Genomic DNA, 26,869 nt, shown 5'->3' with positions numbered 1-26,869 from the left:
ATATATATAAATAAATATATATAAATAAATCACGCATACAACGATAATTAACGTGCAATGCACTTCAAAACTAATCAACTGATTTTGATAAGATTATGCTCAATGTGTGTGATTTGGTCCAATTTAAATATAGGATAGTTGTTATCTCATTAAGTTGCCATTATATTTTTTTATTGAATATTTAAGAAAAGATTTTAGATTTACGATTGAAATGTTTGTTTATAAATGGTTGCTATTGGTTACAGTCTACAGTATTATTATAATTAATTGCTATTGGTTACAAAAATAAAATTAACCATATATCACTAACCACTGTATGACTGTGTTAAAAATCTTTATTAGAGATTAATATGGGGGAAATCCACGGTAAGTTTTGAAAATCACTACGCCTGGTATAAATGACGAATTGAAGGCAAATTTTGAATCATATAGAGTCGGTATTTTAACGGACAACGAAGTTCACAAGATCAGCTAGTATAATATAAGCAAAACTTTTACTTGTTACTAACATAACTTTTGTGAGCCAAAACAAAAATGCATTTTGAGCCACTCTATAACGAGTAACAACTTATAAAAGTTGAAAAAGAATCTAAAATTCCTCTCACCCAGTTTCGAGAAATCTATTTATATAACTTTTACCCCAATCGGTCAAGTCGTTCAGAAGTTACTCGATCACGATTCACGACAGACACATAGAAAAATCTATTTATATTATACTTTATATCTCTAACTAATCTTTATATTACTATAATCTGTATATTATAATTTTTCTGAGCATCTGTTGTGATTTAACAAAAGTTATAATTTATATCAATAGATTCCTAGAGACTTGGGGACCTTATTTTTGTCACCACTATACGTTTCTATCGGGTGGCTAACAGTATCACACATTGATTTGATTTTGGCTCACGCAAATTGATTATTTTTTTGTTTATTTAAATGGATGCAATTGGTTGCAGATAATAAAATAGTTATTATGATTGGATATGATATTGTCTGTATTGTACAGTCGAACTTGGTTAGCTCAAACTTTTTTAACTCAAAATCGTCGATACCTCGAATTTTTTCCGGGTCCCTTGAATTTCCCATTAATGTACTATCCTTGGATAAACTCGAACTTTTTGGCCGGTCTCTTCAACTTCGTGTTAACCAAGTGTCCAAGCCCGACTCTATTATATTTTGTTATTTAGGCTAAAAGCTATTCTGTACCTATAGATATAAAATTTAGTAACTGTAACAGCTATTATTTACTATTAGAGGCAAGTGTATGGTGATGTTAATTGAAAAAATACTGAAAAAATATTCGACCTATTTTGAAAAAAAATAATTAAGATTATTTCAACAGAAGCAAAACGCAAATGATAGATGGATATATTATAATATAAAGTCATTTATAATACAGATATTACTATTCGGGTAACGGGTTATTTTTACATATGCAAATCCAGTTTTTGACCAATTAAAATTAAAAAAAAATTCAAAGTGTGCTTATAGGACCAAACAATACTCTATACTGAAGGTTATAGATAATATATTGAACTTATCTAATAATTTTATGGTGCCTTAAGCCAGTTTAATTACCTGTTATTAATAATATTAAGATTATAACCACATATTAGTAAAGTTACTAGCTGATACGGCAATGCTTTGCTATTGCTAGGTTTTTGTGTTTTTTCAACTCCTTTTGGATGTAACACGCTGTGGAACTGTGGAAAAAATGCCTTTTGCTGTAAATTATATTATAGCCATCAAGACAGCGTTATCCGTGAGATTCGCTTGTGATTATGCGAGCAGTATATTATCAAGAAGGCCATCTTTCTGCGGTAGATCGCGGATGCCGCGTGGTGCGTATGTAAGTGTATAATTTAACTCTGAAGTATAAAAAAATGCGAAAAATTGGTCCACCGAAACCCTGGTTCGATCTCGATATATAATTCTGTACTAAAATACACAGGATTATCGCATTAGTAATAATAAATGTTAGAATTAAAACCATTAGCAACAGCCAACAATTTCTGAACAAAAAATTCCATCGTATATCTCAAAATCTCAGTTTGAGAATCTCCCCGGGTTGGACCTCTTATTTACTTTTTTCACGACAAAATGTAGCCTATATTCTTCCCCAAGGTCTAATCCATCTCTAAATTTCATAGCAATCGGACGAACGGTTTAGGAATGCATAAAGGACATAGAAACATGTGTGTTTTATAGATACTGCAGGGAGTATACTGTATAATCGTATGTCATTGCACGCAGGGTTTTTTTAACAATTATGGATTGATGTTATAGAATTTCGATAAAACAAAAAAAGATGTGTTTCTTTATTCTTTATTCTAACAGGAAATTTTTTTATAACAATTTCAACATTTTTAAACACGCAGTTGTGCTTGCAATAGCAAAATCAACTTTTTTTTCAAATGGTAACCACTATATTTTTTAATAGATTCTGGTGAAACTTTTTTTCTGAAAATGTTGATGGTCAAATCATAAATTTTTGTTCGCTAGTTTATTAACTATGGTCTTCGAAAGTTTAGTAAAATATGCATTAATACTTTTAATTGAAATAATTGGTATAGATTTAATTTACATTTTACAAGAACTAAATATTTTTTTCTTGTAACTATATCTTTGTACCTATACACTTAATTTGATAATCTAATGGCATGCTCAAAAAAAAATGCATAAACAAAATAGTTCATTATTTTAATTTTGACATACAATCATCAAAATCAGTATTATTATTGTACGTAGCGTCGCGCGGCGTTCGAACAACCGGTCCGCCGACCGCCATGACGTGCCGTTTAATCAAATATCTCTTTTAAGATTTTTAATATTTAAAAAAACTAAACGTCATATAGAAATTCTGATTCTTGCGTCATCTAAAACACATAATACCACACATTTATACGTAAATTAAATTTCAAAAATAAAATGTTTAGGAGGGTAAATCGTTGTGAGAAGCGAGGAACTTTTACACGTATAAGATAGGCAATTATGATGAGTAGGGCCCAATGACGTCACGCGACTATTTTACATTTCTTAATATCTCTTAAAGTAATAATTTTTTTACATCGGATTTTCACCAAATATCATTTCATATAGCCATAGTTACAATAATTCAACATTTAAAAATAATTTAAATAATTTTTTTTTTGTGTTGTCTGCTTCTTTAAGTACGTACCTGTCGTACCCAAAACGAAACATAAACATAATGTCAACCAGGAACTTGTCGCCTTCATGGTTCTATTCGATAACGACGAAATCACTACTGCGAAATATAATTCATTATTAATTATTATTATAATAATATGTGATAATACAAACAACGAAAAACTGTAATACTATCACGATATAATATTTATTGACCACGATTAATGAAATAAATCTAAATAATAAAAATATTATATCATACGTACTGCGGTAAAAAAAAACAAACGAACAAACAAACGCCGGACATGAAGAAAACTGAACGCTTGGCGATATATCTATATATAACCTATCGTTCGGAACGGGAAGGTTTGTAGTTAAAATGTTGTGATTATTTTTCCACGAAACGTCTAATTATAAATCGATTCATTGATAACAGATACTAAATTATAATAATTAGCAATCACAGCGTATGATCGTGACGAGAGTAAAACGTTTGGTCTTGCGTCTAGCGTGCTGGGTATACGATATATTACTGCAGCATGTTCGTCATGGATAGGTACGTCGTAGCCTGTAGGTACATATTTGCACGATTATAGCCGACCGGACTCCGAAGGACAAACTTAAATATTATAATATACTTATATACCTGTATATTATGGGAAGCACCCATTACTCTCATAATATATTTTAAACCATACGTATAGATATCATGCCGTGTACGGTTAAAAAACATAATATTATGTACCTATGCACCTAAGCAGTTGTTTTGAAAACGTAGCGTAGGTTACACCAACCAATACCTGGTACCCTATAATAAAATTGTACGTATTCCCCGTTATACTAGTTTTTGTTTTTACGTACAATACACAACTGGTTATATCAGTTTATTTCGTAGTATTCGTAATTCGATGTACCTACTCCATAATATATTATAGCCACGGCGTACTTTCGCAAATTAGATTCACCGATTCGACGAGCAACTCTAAATATTCCTTAAATTGTCAGCCTCTAAACAGTCTCTAAATATAGGTTTTTTTTCTTGCCCGTCATCGTATTAAATAATAATAATAATAAAAATAATAATTACAAGAAAATATCTACCTAGTTACTACCGCCGATCGATCGTGTTGTGCGGAATTATAATTTTCTGTGTCGATTTATGGTGAGCAATATAAAAATTATTATTATTTTTTTATTTCAAAATAATAATACCGTGTTTGAGTTACTCACTTTTAAAATAGGTACGTAAAACGTCTTTGAAATTAAATACCACGAGTACGTAAAGCCTTGTTTAAAAATTTCAAGCATCTTATAATATATTAAATTGATAGGTTATTTTTTTATAGATTTTCGCAATATAACTGTACTTACCTATTTACCTATACCTACTATCGGTTTATAGTCTTTATACTTATTAGATATTATGCAGAGTTCAGACTACCTCACTACTACTAGACTCGTGAACAATATTTGAATAATAACGACGAAAACGTAGAAATAACGTCTATAAATAATTATAATTATATTATAGTAGGTACCCGCAACGAGTGACAAGGAAAAATATTGAAGAGCTGCAAGGACGTCATTTTGCTGATTCTATATATTTTACAGATTTGTTATTGAAATTGATAAACGCTTTTCTAAAACGTCATATTATTGTATTTCGATTATTGATGTTAAAAAAACTTTTAATACAAGTGATAGGTTTTTTACATTTTTTTAAAATTTAAATTCTCTTTAGCTATAATATTGAAAAAAGTGTATAGTATAATATAATTTTTTATTTATCTTGAAAAAAAAAATTGGTGGCAAAGGCCATTTTTTTAGATACAATTTTATTTCGTGACAATGTTAACTGAATAATTACAATATTAAAATTAATGTGATTGTGAAAAAGAATACAACATTTTGATAAAAAATAAAAATTATGAATATAATATTAAATTGGTATGTTTTTTCTTTGTTTAATGTGATATTAGATTATATTAAATAAGTTGATGATTTCTAGTAAATGTAGAAGTGTAGAGGTGTCACGATCATAGACGGAGCTTGGGAGGGGCTTGAGGGGCTAAGTCTCCCCAAGTTTTATATTAGCCCCCCCCCCCAAATGTATACCGAAGTTATGTAGAAAACATTTATGTTAACTAGTTATTTTTAGTTTTTTACTACAGTCTACAGACATTTTAAATACAATTTCTAATATTATTTAAGAAAACAGTCAGTTATTTCTTCTGTTTCAATTTTTTTTCTGTATTTGTATTAATATTGTAATAGTAATATAATATGCAATATATTCATATATTTTAGAACATTTGTTCATATTTGTATTAAGTTATATTAAGTTTATTTCAAACTACACAGGTAGGTAGATATAAATTATTATTTTCAGAAAATAATCTGGGGCTTGAGTCCCCCAACTAAATTTATAAAGCTCCGCCTATGGTCACGGTTTTCGGATATGTTTAGGTTTAGTCTTTCGGTTTGCCTGGTTTGGTAATGCGCGGGCACTACGCTTAGTCCGGAAGCGTTGTGGTGAGTGGTGAGTGGTGACATGCTGACACGTCACTGGCAATCGTCGCGGATAATAGTAATCAAAAATATGTAAAACAATTCAACAATAACGTGGGGTTATGGGAGCTAAACTGCATTTATACCACCCTAGTACAATAGATGTACAGTATTATCAGTTGTCACACTCAGAAATCATAAACCCGCTCGTAATTATACATCAAATATATGTTTTCTATTATCTATAGCTGGTATATAATATATATTTTATAGTAATGTAATATTAAATATATTATAGTATAAAGATTAATTATATTGATATTTCAAAACTTTTTACTGCCCCTCAAAAGTATAATTGTGAGTGCGACCCACAGGTTGAAAATCTCTGTATAGGTCCTAATTCTATAATCAATGGCTATATATATCTATTTAACATTTTAAGTACTTTAATGTATTAATTATTTACTGAATTTCTTTTTGCTTAACCATTTTTAATTTAAATAGTATATTGTGTGGACGTGTGGTAAAGGCGGGAAGTAAGCCATTTCACCGTGATCGTGGATGGTGTGTGCAGTGTGCTGCATGCATTTCATCCAAGACAGTAAACAGCGTAATTTCTAAAATCACCTCTATCAATATTACTGTAATCCACAGTGAACTGTTCTTGCCATTCTTGGTATCGACATTCGCCAAACTATTTCATATAACAGTACGGGAGTAACCCACCTACCAACTATAATACTATAATATTATTATGATTTATGATAATATATGAGACAAAACGTATCGATACATTTTTCATTCATGAATACTGAATATTACCTTAATTTGGACCCACCGTAATTTGCCCTCCCTAATTTGGAATCAATCTTTTTCGTCCAACGGAAAAGGGTGATTTTCTACTGCTACAAACAGCCTCAAAAATTAAAATTTCGATGCAATCATGACAAAAAAATATAGTATCATACAATGATGTATGTAGATCATACTATCATAGGTACTGCGTATATATAAGTATACGTATACTTATATACTCGAACCAAGTTAAAAAGATTGCCAAATGTTCGACATGTTGCGTTTCGGTCAGATCCCCGCATATATAACAAAACTAGTTATTTAAATGGCATACCTAGAATTGGCAGCTACGTTAACTATATTTTTAAAATATATCTACAGGCTAAGATATAATCACAATATCTTAATTGACTGGTATCGATGTAATGGGTAGGTGACGGAGGAACGGACCACAAATTGTTCCTCTGTTATCACTTATCATCATCACTGCGGACCAACTGGCTTTAGCACTACCGGTGGTCGGTGGAAGTATTTGGAGTATTATTTTTAACCAAGATAATATTTTATTACAGATGGCGTTGTAATACCGCAGACAAAAGAAGCAAACAAAAATTAGTTCAGCTAGAAGCTTATTGAAACTGCCGTCTATAATATCCAAATCCTTAAACCCAAAAACCTATTAACAATTATTAGCCTGTAAAGTATAAACTAATGATTAAAGTCGATTTCCACTGATCCGGGCCGGGTCCGTAACACGAAACGGCACGTCCAGGTTAACTGCCTGTCCCGGCATTCACACTAGTCCGGGCCCCGTCTGAGCTTACAATATTTAATTTACAACTTACAAATTACAATTCAATTATCTGTCGCGATCCTTGTGCATATGTGTGTATTATGTATATAATATATTAGTGCGAAATTTTTAAACTAAATTTAATTATAAAATTATACTCGCGTATTAAAGGCGTTTCAAATAAGTACTAAATATAATATAATAAGTAATAAAAAATAATCATCTTATAATAGTTCATAAATTATTTTTAACAGTATTTTTTGTTAGTTATTGCCAAAACTATTACCATTGTGCAATGGATTTTTGAATTTTTCTAATGAAGAACTTACCATGATAGCGATCCTAGTTGATGAAGACGAATTTTCAATACGAAATCCCTGAAAGTATTGGTTTCATTCAGCTTGGAAGAAACGCGAGACCTAAGGAGAATTCCAAACTCTATGCAAGGAACTTATAGGCGATGAAGTAAAATTTTACAAATATTTTAGGATGTCAATGAACACCTTTCATGTTTTGCTAAAAAAAAAATAGAATATGGTATACAAAAGCAGGATAAAAATTTCAGAAAATGTATACCTCCAAAGCGCCGTTTAGCTGTATGTTTAAAGTAAGACATTTTATATTTAAATAATATTTTTATTATTACAATAAACTTACAATCAACTTCCAATCATAAAATATTTATGAAGTATACAAAAACGCATATGAATTTATAACGATTCATCGTTAAATATATTTCATGTTTTCCGAAAAAAACGTAAAAAAAAATACATGAGGAATTATTTTATGTTACACGGATTAAATTAGCAACTGATACGACAGCTGAGCAATTTTTTAATTATAGTCCTTTTTTGAAAACGTCCAGAAAAGGGTACGTTTTTAGAATCAAAGTTTGTATCTTTATTCTAGACTCTTTAGTTTTTATGGCCCTACTGGATGTAACTGTGTGTTTTGATAACAACCAATTTATATTGAATCTTAAAAAATAATTTGTTACATTAAAATATACTTATAATGTATTATACAATATGTAATAGCTAAATCTAGGGTATAGATTACACTAAATATCGGTGTAAATACTGATAAAATGAAATGCGTATAAAATATAAATACTAGGTAATAATTAGGGCTGGGATTTTAATGCCCTAAAAAAAACCCGAAAAATGTCCTAAAAAAATGCTTTTATGACCTAAAAACTCTAAATAATGTCCTAAAAAAACCCGAAAAATGCCCTAAAAAAAAATGCTTTTATGATCTAAAAATTTTTTTGTTTTTAATAATTTTAGTATAAATTACAATAAAAAGTTTTAAAAAATGCTTTATAAAAATCTATTACAAGTGTAAAGAGAATAACACCAATCCGTCGGTATAAAAAATATTATGTCCAAATTCTTGTACAAACGCACGCAGTCGACTCGCTGTCGAACATTTTACTTTTGGCATTTTTATATTAAATTATCAACAAAAATTAACTAGAGTAATAAAACGGTGTTAACGACGACAAAACTTGTACTGAACGTCGAACGATATCATCGGACGTCGATTTTACCGATTTAAGATTATTTAACAGGAAATGCGTGTAGAGGTTACTCAAACCTTGTCCGATAATGGCGATAAGCCTATAATATAATACGGATTACGAGTATCTACTTATAATCTAGCATTATAATCCCAGCCAGAGTTAATTTATTTAAAAGCCATGCTGGTGTAAAAATCTTAAAAGAAAATTTCAAATTCAAACACTTGGTTTCCAAAAACTCAAAAAATGCTTCAAAAACTCTAAAATGCCCTAAAAAATTAAGAAAATGACCTAATTACTAAAAAATGCCAAAAAATGCAAAATTAACTTTATTATTCTCATTCAAATGTACATAAAACAAATTTGTGACAAGACGAGCATTACACAGTAAGCTTTAAAAAACAATGCAAAGTACATAGAAATCCTAGCCCTAGTAATAATATATTATATTATATTAAATACTTAAAACCCGCCAACGGCGCAAACCTAAGGTGTTAACCGGCGTATAGTATAGGCAAAATAGGTACATATTAACTTGGTCGTGCGGAAACGATGACGGCTTTTAGATTGTTCAGTCTTGCGTATTTTATACATTGTGCTATTGGGAATTAATATAATATAAATACATGTATCTACGTCATCCAGTTAGCAGATGGTCCGAAGCAATAAATATTCATTTAAAGTCTAAAAAGTAAATATAAGCCCCAAAAGTATTTTAAAACAAACTTATGTGTATACTTACCGTGGATAAGTGGATTGTGAAACATAGCTTTGACATATCTAGAGATTATAAAGCAATGGCGTCATTTTGAGGGAGCAAGGTAGGAATTCCCCCCCCCCCCCGCCCCTTGTAATTGGCCGGCCGCTGTCTGGCTGGGTATGGGAAAGTTTTGGGCCTTTACATAGGTAGTAGCTAATAGGTAATATATTTAAGTATCCCTCTACATATGCATTCATTTTTTAGTTCCCTATCGTTATCTCTCAATAAAAATGGGTTACCTATGCCTATGATAGTAAGCTTTGAATGGCTTTGATCCTAACAAGTAAGTATAAAATTATGGAATAAGGCTATTTGTATTGAGATAAAATTCAATTGTAATGTAGTGTAATGTAATTGTTAGCGAGCTGTTTTTTTTAGTTTTTTTTTGGGCTGGTCTAAAATTTCCCCCCCCCCCCCGCTCAAAAAAACTGAAATAACGTGACTGCTACAGAGTGCAGACCACCACAAAGGAAACTGCATATGTAGAGTACAGGTACTATAATAGTGGTCTGGCTGCGAATGGGGCTGTGAAAGTGTCCAGAATTGTACGTTTAAAGAATTTTAACTATAATAATAAATAAATACAATTTATGAATGATTAATAACAGCTGCTATACAACCAAATTATTTTTAATATTTTGGTTACAGTATGAACAGTAATTTACAATAAAATAACCCGATGCACTGATGCAGTCTCCGAGAAATTAAAAATTCTACAAGACAATGGTTACAATGTTATAAGTAAGTTATTCCTAACACATTAGGATTTTGTTCTTTTTTTCCAAAAAGTATTGATATAGGTATTATGCGTAGGTATATTATTATATTATATTGTAATTTAACGAGAATTCGTTTCATTTTCATATTTTTACATTAGTTTGATAATATTCAGATTTTAATACTCGTTTCATACTTTTTTTTATTAAAACTACAATATTTTATTCATTTTAATTTATTTGACTGCATTAACACATTTTTCCATAATATAGAGTTTTTTCAATAGTTTTATTATATATTTATGTATATTGTGACGACCATCATACGCAGATATTATTATTGTGTCGTGATATAATTTTATCATTTAAATAATATTTTTAATATCTATTTTCTTATTTCTTACATAGTTATTACTACTGTAAGTAGATTTATTTGTTATCTGGTTTTTTATCACAGAACCATTCTATTTCGAATTACTTATTTACAAATTCAAATTAAAGTAATTTGGACAATTGAATATATCATCTAAATAAATTCTGGTTGAATATAATAATATGCTATTGATGCTTAAATTATTTTTGTGTATTGATTAATGGAATTTCTTATCAATAGTTATAAAGATCGATTTTTACTCTTTATTAAATTGCTTTTATTCATAAAGCTTGTTGCTTGTTATTTTCGAACAGATTATCTAGTTATCTAGTACCTACTCGGAATAGTTGAAACTTGAAATATCTTATACGAACAAAATGGTTTCCAAAAATTATTTTGACTATAGGTCAGTACTTTTATGCCACAAACAATAATATTAGGTAGTCCTTAGTAAAGTTCAGTCCCTACTCCTTAGTAAAGTAGTAAAGATTATTTATTTTTATTATTGAAGCCACAAAAACAATGATGATTGGCCTTTTTAACATATAAATAGCATTTACATGGAAAAAGTATATAATAAAATATTTTTGGTTAATATCAGAAAAAAAAAGCAGAGGAGGAGGATAGTACTTAAGTTATATATAAAACAAATGTGTATCAATAGGTTGGTATTAAATTATATTGTAAAATGTTGATGATTTTTAGGAATTTAATGACAGATTTCAACTGGATCGGGACCGACCAAGATACTTGCCGGTCGGCTTCCAATAGGGATTGGCGGATTGCTATATTGTTAAAATTTAGCGAGGGTGGAATACGTTTACGACGTAGAATGAACAAGACGCTTACACTTTTGGAGGAATTTATTGGTATTTTCTAATTATTGTACCAAGATAATACATTAAAAACGATTTTTTAAATTAACTGTTGTTGCTTCTATGTGACAAGATTCAATGCAAATTGTAAAAATAATACTAAAAACTACAAATATTTAGTTATAACTAGAATAATTAGTATAGTATTATTTTTAATTCAATTTTAGTTTTAATTATTAAATATTTATTATATTAAACTAGGTTCAAACTATTTTGAATGCATAAATATTGCATTATACATAATTATAATGATACCAATAAGTTGCTTACACATATTTAAACGTTTAAGTATAATTGTGGACGCTATTAGAAATTTAAGTATTTAACTTTTACTTTGAAATACAAATAAGCTACGATAGGTACCTACACTATATATTATACCCACGCATATAAAATTGATATTATAATAATATTATGTTGGCTATAGTAAATAAATATAAGTGTAATACCGTGCTGGCTAAAGAGGAGACTACATTGTTTTGTTTACGTAAATGTTTAATCGAATAGAATTTATTTGTTTATTTATATTTTATACCGTAATATTTTCAACAGTGAATTATTGTTTAAAATGTTTAATCTAAATAGTTTTATTATTTTGATTATTTTTAATTTTAGATTTAATATTTAGTGTCTAAACTTAAAAGTAAAGTTGTAAATTAATTTAATTGTTTTTCCTCTACTTCAAACAATCAACATTTAACACTGCGGGCTGTTACGAAAATTGTTGAAGTAATTCGCAAGAAGTTCCAGTAACGCCGTAAATACCGAAAAAAAGAAAAGGTCGTACGGAAGTCCTTATCTCTCTCCCTTCTCGCTGGTTATGATTAGAAAATGCATGAGTGAGGATTTTAATTTTTCAATTTTTTACGCATTAGTAGTAGTTCTCAAAGAGAATGAAATTAATACTTATGCACTAATGATTTAAAAACATATATAAATGATAAGAGTTGGTGACGAGGATAGTATTTTAAATGCTATAATTAGGGCTCGGAAGTTGTAGGACTGTAGTAGGAGTTGTATATTATTCTTTATTATGCTCTCGATTTATAGAACACCAAGCTAAAAAATCCAAGCTATATACGCAATGGTCAGTTTAAAAATTAGTTTGCATATTTCGTCAGTTTTAGGGGAAAAGTGCATATTTCATGATCTTCATATTATTATGCATTTTAATATATTTTTAAAAAAATTAGTTGATCTTTTTCTTTTTTAAGCCGTGTATTTTAATAATAATATTGGATATATAACTCCATACTAATATAGGTACCTAGGTATTTATTGTTATCACTGCAAATCGTCTATTCATTTAAGTTTTAACGAAAACTCTCTGATACGCATTTAATCTCTATCACGCCTACATTACGATCCCGTGTAGGAACTATAGGTATCTTTTTGAATATATTTTTTTAAACTATTTCTTTCAGTTCAATAAAATGTCAAAATGCCATACAGTTTTTCGCTATATTTTAAATATTATAAATTTATTTTTCAAATTTTACATTTCTTTTAGTACAATTTAATAATAGCAGAAAATGGGTTTTTTTGGAGCTTAAAATTGTTATCAAACTATTTTGCATACCTATTTTACAATTTTTTTGTGCATGTTTCATGCATATTTTTCCTTTTTTAGCTCCTATAACTTCCGAGCACTATAGCTATAACTTAAAACTTATAATATACATATTTTTACAGGTAAGTAATTTACTATATTTACACGAGTTTAAGTGCGAATGAAGTGTCAATTTAATTTATTTAAAATTACTTGAATGGTTTATAATTTTATAAATTTATTACCACTATTCTAAAGTTTGTTTTTTGTTACTGTTACATTTTTCACCAACACCCATATGGGAGTATTAAAAAAGTGAAGGTCCTAATAGTATGAACCCGAGTGTTGGCAGAAAAAATTAACAGTACCTATTAAAATAAATTATTTTGAATAATAATTCACCAATGCGTGCGTTTAATAATTTAAATAATTAAATAATTATTTAGCCTAATATTTCCTATTGATTTAAAATTAAATCCAAAAATTTCGAATTCCATAATGTTCAATCTAATCATGGACAGACTTTTGAAAATTTTACCATCATTAAATTGTTATTTTTCTAATTATTGTCCACCGTCGTCCGTCACGTTCCTTCGCCAAAACACATATACCTATTAATCATTTCTTATATAGATATTAGATACATTAAAAACAAAAACGTATCCACCATTGATCATTAACAGTAAATTACTTTGTGGTGAAAGTGAGAATAAAATTGACGCTTTATTTGTACGTGTGGATTAGGCCTTAACGGGGATACCACAATAAAAAAAACGCGCCATGTATAATACCTCATGCATTTAAACGGACTTCATTATTCCAATGATGTCGTTTTTCGCAAAGGTGGTGTGGAAATTTATACACAACTACCTGTTGATTAAAGAAATAACCAGGATAATAAGGATAATAGGTACTAGAGGCTATGAACTCCTTTTAAAATTACCGTCACCGTTAGTGCCAAATTAATGTGCACATATCTTCTATATAATAAAATTAAGTGGCGGGATAATCGTGACCATTTTTCTCAAGAGATATTAGACCGATTTAATTTATTTTTTTTTCAATACATTCTTTTCGTCGAGAAGAAGAACGTATCGCCAATTATATTCGTGTCAGGACGCCACCGGTAGGGGCTCAAACGGGGATTATGAGATTTACGATTGAAATTTTCGTTTATTAATGGTTGCTATTGGTTACAGGAGAAATATTTAGTAGAAATTAGTATTTATTTGTTATTAGTCCCCATTTGGGCACATCAGGGACAAGCATGAGTAATCACAATATTTTAAGAGTTATATTTTTTTACGCGCAACGGAGTGCACGGGATCAGCTAGTATAGTTATAGTTATATTGAACTAACTAGGTACTATATTCATTCAACATTTAATTTTAGATTTTGATGAGCGGAGCTATTAGACACAATAAAACCTTTGAAATCGGTACCTACTTAAATGCACTCGTACATGCAGGGTAGCTATGTCGTCGTTACAACGTTTAAACTTATGTTGGGACAATATTATTCACTCATATAGTTCTATATAATATAATACGTGATTGGCTCTTTCCAGACCTAAACGCCGTATCTTGAGTGGTTTATAGGGAAAGTGTAGCTGAAAACTTTTGGTTTCGATTGTTTCAAATCAAATGTATTATGTATGTGTACCTATATATGATTATAATAATTTTTATTTTTTACATTATTGAGGCATAATGAAGGACGCCACACGTCCATACTTCTACAGTCAAATTACTGCAGGAACCTAGATCAGATACTATTCAGTATATTATGTAGGTACCTACATTTATTAATGTACAGAAATTCAAATTTGCATTTTCATAAATTAGGGTTTTATATTTAAGATTCTGAGTGGAACGATGAATTTATTGATTTTACAATGATGTGTGTTTTTTTTTTTTATTTTAGATTCTGAGTGGAAAGATGAATGTATTGATTTTACAATGATGTGTGTAAGTGAAAAGTACCTGGATTTTCTTCAACAGTACCTTTTCTGATAGGAAAGTGAATCTAGTTGGTAGGTACTTTGGGGGGTCAAAAGTAACATTTTTCCAATAGTTTACAAAAGCGCAGTGAAAAACAAAAGAAAAATTAAGGAAAAACGGGAATTTTTACGCAAAATCTGTTTTCGAGAAAATTGATTTTGGTTTTTGGTGTAACTTTAAAACGAATGACTGTAAATACATGAAATTTTCACTGGTTGTTTATATTTCCATTTTCTATACATGATAAAATTTTCAAAATATTTTGATATGCTAGTATTGTTTTGAAAGTATTCACCTATTTAAAAAAAGTATATGTAGTAAAATTATATAATAAAGTTGTCTTGTTGCTTCTTGTTGTGAGACGAGGGTTTCACTATTAAGTATTTAAATATGCTAATTTGGCTTTTTCATTTTAGTTTTAATTTTATACCAGACCTTAAAATTTAGATTTTATGTGAATTCATAAAATTCACAAGGGTCTATTTTTGATTAAATATTCGGTATAAGCCCTGAGTTTTTAAAAATGGTTTATTGTAGTATTTTTAAGTTTTATTGTTGTTTTTATTTTTCGTTCAACCATGGCACTTTTTAGATTCTGAGTGGAACGATGAATGTATTGATTTTACAATGATGTGTGTTTTTTTATTTTTTTTTTTTGTGTCTGTCATCACGGTTTGAGGCAGTAAAACTGCTTCGATTTTCTTCAACAGTATCTTGTTTGATGGGAAAGTGAATCTAGTTGGTGCATTCAGGAGGTCAAATAGGCTCAATTGTTTTCAAAAGCGCTGGGAAAAACAACATAAAAATTAAGGGAAAACGGGAATTTTTACGAAAAATCTGTTTTCGAGAGAATTGATTTTGGTTTTTGGTGTAACTTTAAAACAAATGACCGTGGGTATATGACATTTTCACTGGTTGTTTATATTTCCATTTACTATACTTGATAAAATTTTCAAAATATTTTGATTTGTTTTGAACTGTTTAGAGACATTTTCAGTTTCCAATTTTATTAGTTTTTTTTTCTATGAATGTCAATAAAACTTTATTTGTTAAGTAAAAATACTTAAAAATTTAATACAAGGCTCCTACTTTATTGTTACAATGACATTAGAAAAATATTAAAAATCCTTAGTCACAGTTTTGTTTATTAGCATTTAAAGTTCAAAAATTCACAAAATATATAAAAATCACGAAAATTAGCAAATTATTTTGAGTTAATAATTCGTAAAAAATTTTCTTTTTGAGCTGCTTACGGACATTGTCATTTTTCAATTTTTTTAATTTTTTTTTTCTATAAATATCAATAAAATTTTATTTGTTTGGTAAAAATGCGTGAAAATTTAATGCAAGGCTCCTGATATATTGTTACAATAGCAATTGTAAAATATTAAAAATACATAGGCACACATTTTTTTTATAAGCATTTGAAGTTCGAATTTCGACGAAATTTATCAAATTTAAAATTGAATAATTATTTTGTAGTTAAAAATTTATAAAATGTTCAACTTTCATATCTAAGAATTGAAAATTTAAAACAAGATTTCACGTAAATATTTAATTCTGTTACCAAAAATTCTAAGAAATACATAAGCACAGTTTATTTTTATAGTCATTTTAATTTCAAATTTGGACGAAATTACATATTAAAAAACCTGGAATAACTATTTTAGTTATTTTGTTGTGATTGTAATGATTGTATAATATTATTTGTGGGTACTTGAAACTTCTAAAGTATACTATTATATTTCTATGATAGTACCACGGTTTGTTGTTGATGTATAACGCGTTACCTGATGGATATTGTGATATGATTAATTTGGAATTTATTACTAATACCTATTATAGGTCAATTTTTTTTTAATTCTATAGATAAGTATACCTATAATAGGTAGGTATGTCTAATACCTAGACTGACAAACCGTCTCCACTCAGAATCGTTTTTCTTATACAGTGATATTATATCATTGAATTCAAATTTAATACTATCCATTATACAGTGACCCACTGGTAACCTACTATACAGCAGAGCGACATCCACTTACCCGCCTTTTTATGTATGATTTCGAGTTTTATTTTTTCAATAGTACCTATACCTAGGTACTTAGTACTTACAATAATTATAATATTAACTATTAATCCGCCAAAAATGAATGATTTTATAGTTTTTTATTTTACAGTAGGTATAAAATTATTGAGTTGAGCTATATAAAAAATAAAACCACTAGGTACATACTAGAAAAAATTCTTATTTATTAACTGTGGAAATTTGAATATTCTACTAGTAATTTATTCATGAATGGTGTCTGTTCGCGAAAAACCTTTTAATTGTCTAAATAACGATAGCCACTTTGTAGGTACCCATAATCTATTGGTACCTACTACACCTATTCACAATGAGATCATTACTCGGAGGCCTAGTTGTGCGCATGGGCGTAGCTTTGTTCCGTGGCAGCGCCTGACTATGTCTGATCACTGCCCGACGAAAACTGGTTGCCGCCGAGTAATGATCTCGTTGTGAAGACTATATATATTTAAAAAATATCCCAAATATTGTATTATTATTTGTTCACAGTGTTTACATGTATCCATCAATATGGGCTGAATAGAATTCAAGATGACAGCCAAGTTTGTTGTAATACACTCACTCTCAAAACTGATATTTTGTTTTTATTATGGTTACGGTTATTTAATCCTGCACACCCCCGTTTTCGTGTGAGTACTTCACGCAATGTAATTATCCTGATCATGTAGCAATTGAAGACCTGGGGGCAACAACCAGACGTATCCTTTTTTTGAAATTGTTCAACAGACAAAAAAAAACATTGTAAATTCCAAAAAAAAAGTTTAGAATTTTTTGAAAAATGTTACCTAGATTTTAGTATTATGGTACATACAGCATAATATGCACTTATAGATAATGCTTAATATTTAATTATAAGTTGAGGAAGCAATAAAAACTTATTTGGACATGTCCTGTTGCATGTTGTCCTGCAATATTGCTTGGACACAGGGCCGGATTTAGGTTGTGGGGGCCCCAGGGCCCACACAAGATTGCAATATAAGAATTTTTAGTTGATCTACATGCTTTAAAACTTTAAAATTATATTACTGATGAGTTATTCTCTCATCATGCTATTAATTTCTTATCACATAAATTTTGCTTATTGAACACAATTAATAGAGATTTATAAAATGTTAATACAATTAATAAGTAAATATAAGTAACTTTTAAAGTCATCTCTTTTTATTTTTTTAAATTAGTACATCAAAACCATTAAATAAGTTACTATTAAAATATATTTGATGCTAATGAAAACTAAAATAAATCCTTCAAATTATTTTCAATAAAAAATTTGATATATTAAATAATATTTAGTACATTAGTTCAAGGTACAATGTTATTTTATAATATAAAAATATAAAAATAAAATACCAAAGAAATATAATGTACAAGTTATTTATAATAAACATACTTTTCTTGACTTCTTAATAGAAAATTGTTTGATGGTATCTTCAAAGTCCAAGGACCTAAGTATATCACTTTCGATACTTAAAATGGTTAAGTTGGATAGACGATCTTGTGTCATTGTAGTTCTCAATCTATTTTTTATAAGTTTCATTTTTGAAAATGAGCGTTCTCCACTACTGTTTGCCACCATTAACACCAAGTACACACGCAGAGCAATGTCTACATTTGGAAAGGTAACTTTTAAATTGTCTTCGCATAGTATCCTGAACAAAAATAATTCCCACGATTCTTCTTTTCTACAATCTTTTTGACGTAAATTAACTAAACTATTAAACTGCAGTAATTCGTTCCCCAAAGTTAATTCCAAATCTTCAGAATATATATTGAGCAGATTTGTGGCAGATAATAATAATTTCAAACTTAAAAAAAAAATAGTATATTGTTATGCAAATTACTAGAAAAAAAAAAAGATAATCATTTTGTGGGGGCCTCTTATTAATTGAATCTTATGGGGGCCCCGTGCCCCCCCCTAAATCCGGCCCTGCTTGGACATACCTTGTTGTTGCACCGTAATTAAATACTTGGAGATGTCTTGTTGCCTAATTTAAAACCAGATATCTCCATTTATATTATATCACTGTATTTAACAGTCTGATTTGTCTGGTACAACTTACACAACGACACAACTTTATTTTTTTTGATAATGTGCAATCAAAACCTAATTTTAACCAAAATATAGAAATGTCTCATTGTTGCCCCAAATACTACAATTTTACTTAGAGAATAAATGTTTTTACGAGCATACTTCAGACACTTTTAAGTGTCAATCAACCAAAGCCTTGGCACATACGTTTTCATTATATGGAAAAACTAGCTATGGGATAAAAGTTTGTGTGCACACGCTGGGGCATTTAGACTGCTTAAATTATGCTTATGAAAATGTCTGGCTTTGTCATAAACTAAGATCAAAGGTGCCATTATTTCAGAACAATTAGATTATATGTAATATGTAGATGAAAACAGATGCTTCTTGAAATAAAATTATCAGCTAGCCTTACAAATAAATTAATAAAGATATTATTTGCTGTAGTAGCAATACATTTCAGTAATTAAATGTTACAGATTTATAATATATTTTATTTTTTCTAAGTAAAATTTACATTCTTTTAATATTTTAACAGATTATAAATTAATACATATTCAATTCATAATAATCTTAACTTATATTTTAGTTATTAAAGTTTATTATTTCATCCTTTACAAAAGAAATTGTGATGCATTTTTATATATAATTTTAATGTATTTATCTATATTGTTGCATCTTTTTCGTTTTCGAGTTTAAAAAATTGCATTTAATATCATTGATATGTAGCTACACTACAGCTATTGTGTCATTACATTTTGTAAATAATTAAATGTCAATAACCAATATGTGATATTACTTTTTAATATTGTACATTAAATGTACATGTAATTTTGTATGTTGTTTTTCCTGCAGGATGGGTTTCTTTGATTATACATACTAATAAATTTAACATTGATAGTATTATTAGTAAACGTCAGTAGGTACCTATATGAATTTCATTCTGGTTAGTAAATAGTTTACTCTTGAATATAGAACTTATTAATTATTATAATTTTAAGTGGTGAAAGACCTTAATGGACTTTGTTAAAGTGATATTATACTAAATAATTTTAAGGGATTCAGTACTTTTCTTAATACAAAAATGATAATAAGGTTATAATTGTAAACATTAAATATTAACAATTTTAAAGTTATTATAACTTATTTTAATATTAAAATCATATGTGCAGCTTAAATAATAAATTTACCTTTAAATTTGTATGTTACATGCATGAAGACTACCACACTCATATAGCGAAAAAACTGTTCTATAAAAGTTATTTTCTCATCAGCCTACATCGTTGTCACATGTGAGACCCAACCTAACCTGTCCAACATTGGGATTTTGTTGTTTTATTGGTTTTTTTTTTTTTGTCAAATTTTATAGGTTTTAAAACTATGCATTCACAAATAACAACTTAGATTATTAATAAACATAAAATAATAATTTTTTTTTAAATCAAGAACATTTTATACAATATATAAAATGAAAAATGTTTATTAAATTGGTGGAATAATATTTAAACATATCATTAACACACAATGTACTAATTACAATAATAATAAGTAACAACAGTGAAACAGTTATCTAAACTTGATCACAAAAATTGTTTTTTTTTTTTTTTTTTAATCTAAAAATATAATAACTAATCTATAATAATATAATAATGAATAATAAGCTCATGGCAATAAATAATAATACAACTATATGTGTACTGGAATACCTACTACAGGAGTAGTGAAATTAAATAAAATTTACATAATTATTAAGTATGTATGTCAACATTTAAAATATTATATGGAAAAAATAATAAGAAGAAAAGATGATAAAAGTTTGATATTAGCATGTACCTAAATTATTATTATATGGAATAACTTAAGTCACAAAAACCTACACTATAAGATAGTATATTACCAATTTAAATAACTTTAAAAAAACGATCCATCCGCTTGTGACATGTCATCTAAGCTTGAAGAAAACTCCATTTCTAAGGGATAATTCCCAAATGCAGCCATACTAAACAAACAAAACGTTATTTTTACAATCAAATAAATAAATGATTATATTTTTTCTTTCACCAAATTATTCATTCTGAATAATCTATTTAACTCAGGTATGTTTAATATAAGAGTGAATTGACCTATTTTAAAATTTAGAAGTAAGTAACTATACCATACCATACCTAGCTTCTAGTGAACCTCATAGGTTTTTTTTTAGATTTTAATTTTAAAGCAAGTTATGAATATTTTAAAATACAAAAATAATTTACAATTTTAAAATTCTCAAAACTTGCTTTAAAATAAATATATAAAAAGAATCTATGAGGTTCACTAGATAATATACTTACTTCTAAATTTGATAATATGTCAATTCGCTCCAATATTAATCATAACATTGTTAAATGTATTATTCAGAACGTACGATATGCCATGTTACGGATTTCTAAGTCCATTTTTTTCTGTGTGTTTTAATAGTATCATAAATTATTACAGTTAAAATAATACAATTTTTTTTTATTTAATATGGATTATTATCATTAATACCTATTGCTTTATATTGATTACCAAAAGAGTAGCGTGGGTTATAAAATTATAATGTAGAATATGTATTGAACATTTAAGTACAAAAACTCATGACCGTCGCCTTCTCACTGCCCAAAGTTCCTTTTTCAAAAATTTAAGGTAATACATCAAAGTCTGTTGGTTTAAAGCGTATGCAATACTGAATACTGAACATGCGCACACATGTACCAAGGATATAGATACTAGTATCTATAGCCATGACAATTATATAATGAATCAACGAGCATTTTACATCTGGTTTACGATTTATGATAAGAAACATTAATTACTCGACTACCTAAAGTAACAGTCCCCACTACCCGGCTCTTTAACAAATTTTGTGCGGCCCGTATTAAATCTGAATTTTACATTTTACACTCGAGTAAATAAAATAATATTTTTTTAAACTTTTATAACCTATAATTTATTATTATTATTCAAAATGTAACTAGGAATCTTTACAGCCGGTTCCCGGGGGAAAAAATACGCCTTCAGTCAATATTATACAATATGCATAAATTTAAATTTGTTCACTGCATGCGGCCTGGAAGTAATTTTCAAAAATAATATTTGGCACTTTCTAAAATTCTAATGGGAACAACTGACCTAAAGGCTATATGGTTCATACACAAACGATTAACTACATACTGCAGTTGTTTTATGTAAGAAATAGTCTTCTGATTATAAAATATGTTATTAAATATCAAATAACGATAGCCATGTTATGAGTGTTGTGGCGTACAGTTTCTAGCCCTAGTCAATATTCTAAACAAAAACAATTCGTTACACAATTATTTTTTATATATTGGTAGAGGGTAACATAATCAAAATATTCATTGAGCAAAAATAAAAAATAAATAATATAACGAAATCAGTGTCAGCTTGGCACACCAAAGACCCATAGATTAGTTTTTTTAACGGGTTGAATATAGTGTAAGGCTCTGTAAAGAAAAATTATGCCTAACAATTACGCATGGTTAAATATTTAGATAAAATGCTTCCTACTCTCTACATAGACCAAGAACACGCCAAGTAAATAATAAATGTAAAAAATTAAAAAAAAATTGAAAGAGTCCTGGCCGCGTTTGCGGACATGGCCAGACCAATACTGAATGAAAAACTGGTAAAGGTACATTTTGAATTGATAAATATTGGTGAAAAATAAATAATGGACATATCAAGGACTAGAATATATCTAGAACCACTCAGGAAAAAACAAGTTCAGAACCAGAACCTTTATTTAAATATTATAGAAGCTGGGACTGATGTTTTATAGTAGAAGATAGGCATAATATCATACCCTATTTATTTATTTGTAGAGTTCAAATTATTTTTGAAATTGGTAGTTAATATTTACTTAAAATTAAAAATATGAGAATATAACATTATTTATAGTTTAAAAATTAATTGCCGCTAATTTTCATTACCACTTATATATAAATTTACAAAAAAACTTTCGATGCAAGCTAAAATTTAACACACAGTAATTTTAAATATATATCTTACTTATTCTCAGGTTCACTATACTCTGATGTTTCTTTAGTGCTGTAATTCCCCAGGCTGTTTTCATAAAACATGTGGTCCAATGGTGTGTTAGGATAGCTATTCATTCCTTGTCCATTGGCACCAGATCCACTCCATCCAGGAACATGTGTTACTAGTAATGGTTTTACATATCCATTATTTGTAACAGGCGTGCTAATATCTGTTAAGAAAAAAAAAAGTAGTGAATTTTCCAATAATTAAAAATAGAACATAAAACTTATAATACATAAGACCTGAATGTTGCATAATAATTTATTTATTTTATTATACAGTCAAGTCGCGATATCTTGAACCTCGATAAGACGAAAAACTTGATAATTCGAATTGTGTTTTATTCCCCTAGAAAATTGTCTATCTTAAATTAGTTACATATCTCAAAGTGAATTTTTATCCCCCTTTCAACTTCGAGTTATTGTGACTCGACTGTAATATGAACGTTAAACATCAGTTACAAAAAGAAACTAATACAGAATAAGAGGGAATTCTAAAAGATACCCTTTTCCAAAAATATCTGGAACTACCAGAAACTCACAAAAAGGGAGTTGATGAACTATTGGTCATGGAGGACTTTGTAGATAGATGAATAGTTGGTTGATATCCGAGATATTGAGAATGAAAGAAGAAAAAGCTAAGAATCTATTTTGAAGCAGTTAGTCTTTTGCAAAGAAAATGTAACAAACAATCACACCATATTTGGAGGTCTGACAAGTGAAAATTACAAAGTACAGAAATATAATGGGCAGATTTTAGATTTTTAGGGTTATGTTTAATGAATCCTAGAACTTAAAGTGCTCTATTAATGGTAATAAGATGATGTGATAATAAACGAAAGAAAAGAAAAGTAGTATATCTCAAGATCTTTTAGTATGGAAGTATTGGTGTTTACGATTGTTCCTAAAAAAAAGAGAACTATAGGTGAAAGAGATTTGGTGAAAAAGATTAGTTGATATTTATTCAAGTTGAGAGTTAAGCTAATGTTAGTGACCCAATGACTGAAAATGTCTAGTTCATCAGTCGTGTAATCATCATGTAGATTTTTACAAACAACACGTGTTAGTTTTATGAAATATATTTATGTCAGCATACAAAAAACTTTTTACTTTCTTTAAATGTACAGAAATATAATAAATTATATGATAATTTCGACCAGAGTCAGACAAAACTACTTCTATTAGAATGATTGGATTTAAATTCTTTAAAAAGAGTTCATCAACCTTTCTTCTTGGTTATTGAAGGAATCGATTTCAATTGTGTTGAAATATTATTTTGAGTATTTATTTTAATGTCTTTTTTTAAGAAATTTAAACAGTTAATATAATTTGACTTCCACAGTAACTTAGAAAAAATGCCAATGAACTCAAATATCGATGGTTAGAAGGTATAAAAGGCGTAAACGACAATTTCCAAATTGTTCAGGCGAGCCGAAAAACAGATATTTTCATATGAACTGTGTTACAACTTTAGAACATTGTATAACACTTCGATTTGAGACTTAATATAATTTATGAGTTTTTACGTATTTTGTATTGATTAATTGTTCATAATCATAACCTATTTGTGTATTTAAAGCCAATTAAAAAAAAAAATTACTCTTGCACCCCTTTTTTTCTGATCGTGGCTCTTACACCCCAAAGATGTTCTATTGACTATTAAGTATAGTGGATAGTTTAATATTGTTATTTGTTTTATATTATTGATTAAATTCAATGAAGATTTGTAGTAAAAGTATTTCAAAAATTATAGATATAAAGCTTTTTACAGTGCTGACAAAACCATCAACAAAAATGATAAATTGATGTAACCGTCAACAATGACGCTTACGTGTTATCAAGTTTCCTTGAATGCTGTTTAGATCTTTTAATTGACGTTTACACCCAGTTTTTTCATTCCCACCAATTCTATGCCGTTTACGACCACATATTAAAACATTGATTCTTGGATATATACAAATAATAGCGATGTTTAGGTTCGATTATCAATGTATAATAATGCCGTTTACAACAATATGCAAAAACATCGATTTTGAAAAAAGTGGTGTTTGCGCTCTTTTATCTTCTAACCATAGATATATTAACTATAATTTTACAGAATTAAAATCTGATTTATAAAGTATATGTAATTTTATCAGGATTTTAGGAATAAATTTGTCTTATAGAAACAAAATATCTTATTTTATTGAATGTAATTACATATACAAACGAGCCTAAGGCTTCCGAACTTCTAATAATGACTGATGTAAAGTTCTATACAAATGAGATTATAAAACATTAGAAAATTACTAATTGGTCATTATTAATATAAACAGAACAAATTCATACTAAAAATAGATCATGTATGATTACTTGGTGATTGTGTGTAATATTTTCCAAATGCTAGGTCTTTATCAATATTCGGATACAACTTGGTGAGGTACGTTAAGTCTAATAGTCTATCTGCCACATTTCGAATTGATAGATCTTTAGCTGAGAAAGGGTGCAAGCTAAAAACTTCATAGTCATTGGCTGAAAAAAAAATATATTATTAATCTAGTTTAACATTGTCATTGATCATTATTAAACTAGGCTTCAAACAAGGATATATTTTTGAATATTAATATTGTTTTGTTTTGTGATATTGAAAAAAAAATTTAAGTATCGATATTCCAAATATAATATATTGTTAATTCGAAAAAATTGTTTTAAAAATATTTTACACAAGTTCTTTGGTGTTAAAATCAGTTGGTTTCTGGTGACCCGAATATCCAATGGCTGGGGGCCATTAATCAAAAATTAAAGATTAATTTTTTATTACGAAGTATTCAATATTGTACAATATATTTTGATTATCGATATACATGAAGTAATGATATGCAGTAAATTACGATTATCAATATCTAAACTTCCGAAAAAATTGAACAATAACGATATTGTTGAAAAAGCCTATTATTACTCTAATATTAAACATACATGCAGTCCAGGCAACAGTTAGGCCACCTAATTCTGAGTCTGAAAATCTTAGTAAAAATGTACCAGTTGCATATCTTGTTAGCATATTTTCAGCATCAGACTTTCTTATGAAACCCATAATCGCTCTATAATAGTTATTTTAAAAAAATTTTTAAATATTTATGGTGTTTGTGTAGTAAAATAGTAATTAACGTTTAATTATATTATTTTTTAGATATTACCCATCCATCCAAAGACCTTTGAGATGTTCTCTAATTAATTTCATAACTGAATAAAACCATTCCCAAAATGTGAAACTTCTCTGTGGCAACGGTTCTTTACAGAATTGTGACCATGATATAACCATATGATTGAAATCCACATTTTGTGTTCTAAAAAAAATGTAATAAATTAAAATCCTGATTATAAATCAAATTTATTTTATTGGAATATAAACCAAAAATACATTTTAACATTTTTAAAAAGTTATTCTATTTTATGTTTAATGAATATTATCACAAATAATAATTATACGCTAAATAGTAACAATTGTTTTAGTGTTAAATATATCTAAAGAAATTTAATAAGAAAATAAGCAAAAAAAATCATCTGGGTTACAAGTAATCCACGTATTACTTATAGTAGAGCTCAGTCATACTCAAAATTATTAAAGGATTGGGATATCCTGGGGAGTTAAAATACTAC

General features: G+C 28.4%; 1 protein-coding gene and 1 long non-coding RNA gene across 3 annotated transcripts in view; one reads left to right on the top strand and one right to left on the bottom strand.

Moving 5' to 3' along the window:
• Positions 1-6: 6 nt before the first annotated feature.
• On the top strand, positions 7-11,538 carry LOC107884117. Of its 2 annotated transcripts, XR_001679724.2 has the most exons (5): positions 7-1,852; positions 7,026-7,451; positions 7,514-7,853; positions 10,174-10,266; positions 11,320-11,538. It is a non-coding gene; the product is annotated as an uncharacterized LOC107884117 (long non-coding RNA). The 2 variants fall into 2 exon arrangements; XR_003839128.1 differs by having other exon boundaries at positions 7,026-7,853.
• A 9,263-nt stretch (positions 11,539-20,801) lies between these two features.
• Positions 20,802-26,869, bottom strand: part of LOC100571936 (signal transducer and activator of transcription 5B-like) — a 13,076-nt gene continuing 7,008 nt past the window's right edge. Inside the window, exons 2-6 of the mRNA XM_029486307.1 lie at positions 26,407-26,556; positions 26,186-26,310; positions 25,583-25,741; positions 23,202-23,400; positions 20,802-21,150 (exon numbers count right to left, since the gene is read on the bottom strand). Of these exons, the coding sequence (XP_029342167.1) occupies positions 21,063-21,150; positions 23,202-23,400; positions 25,583-25,741; positions 26,186-26,310; positions 26,407-26,556 (721 nt within the window). The 3' untranslated portion in view covers positions 20,802-21,062. The remainder of the gene's footprint in view (positions 21,151-23,201; positions 23,401-25,582; positions 25,742-26,185; positions 26,311-26,406; positions 26,557-26,869) is intronic.

Source organism: Acyrthosiphon pisum, chromosome A1 (assembly GCF_005508785.2).
Source record: "Acyrthosiphon pisum isolate AL4f chromosome A1, pea_aphid_22Mar2018_4r6ur, whole genome shotgun sequence".
NCBI lineage: Eukaryota > Metazoa > Arthropoda > Insecta > Hemiptera > Aphididae > Acyrthosiphon > Acyrthosiphon pisum.
This window is presented reverse-complemented; position numbering and strand designations above follow the sequence as displayed.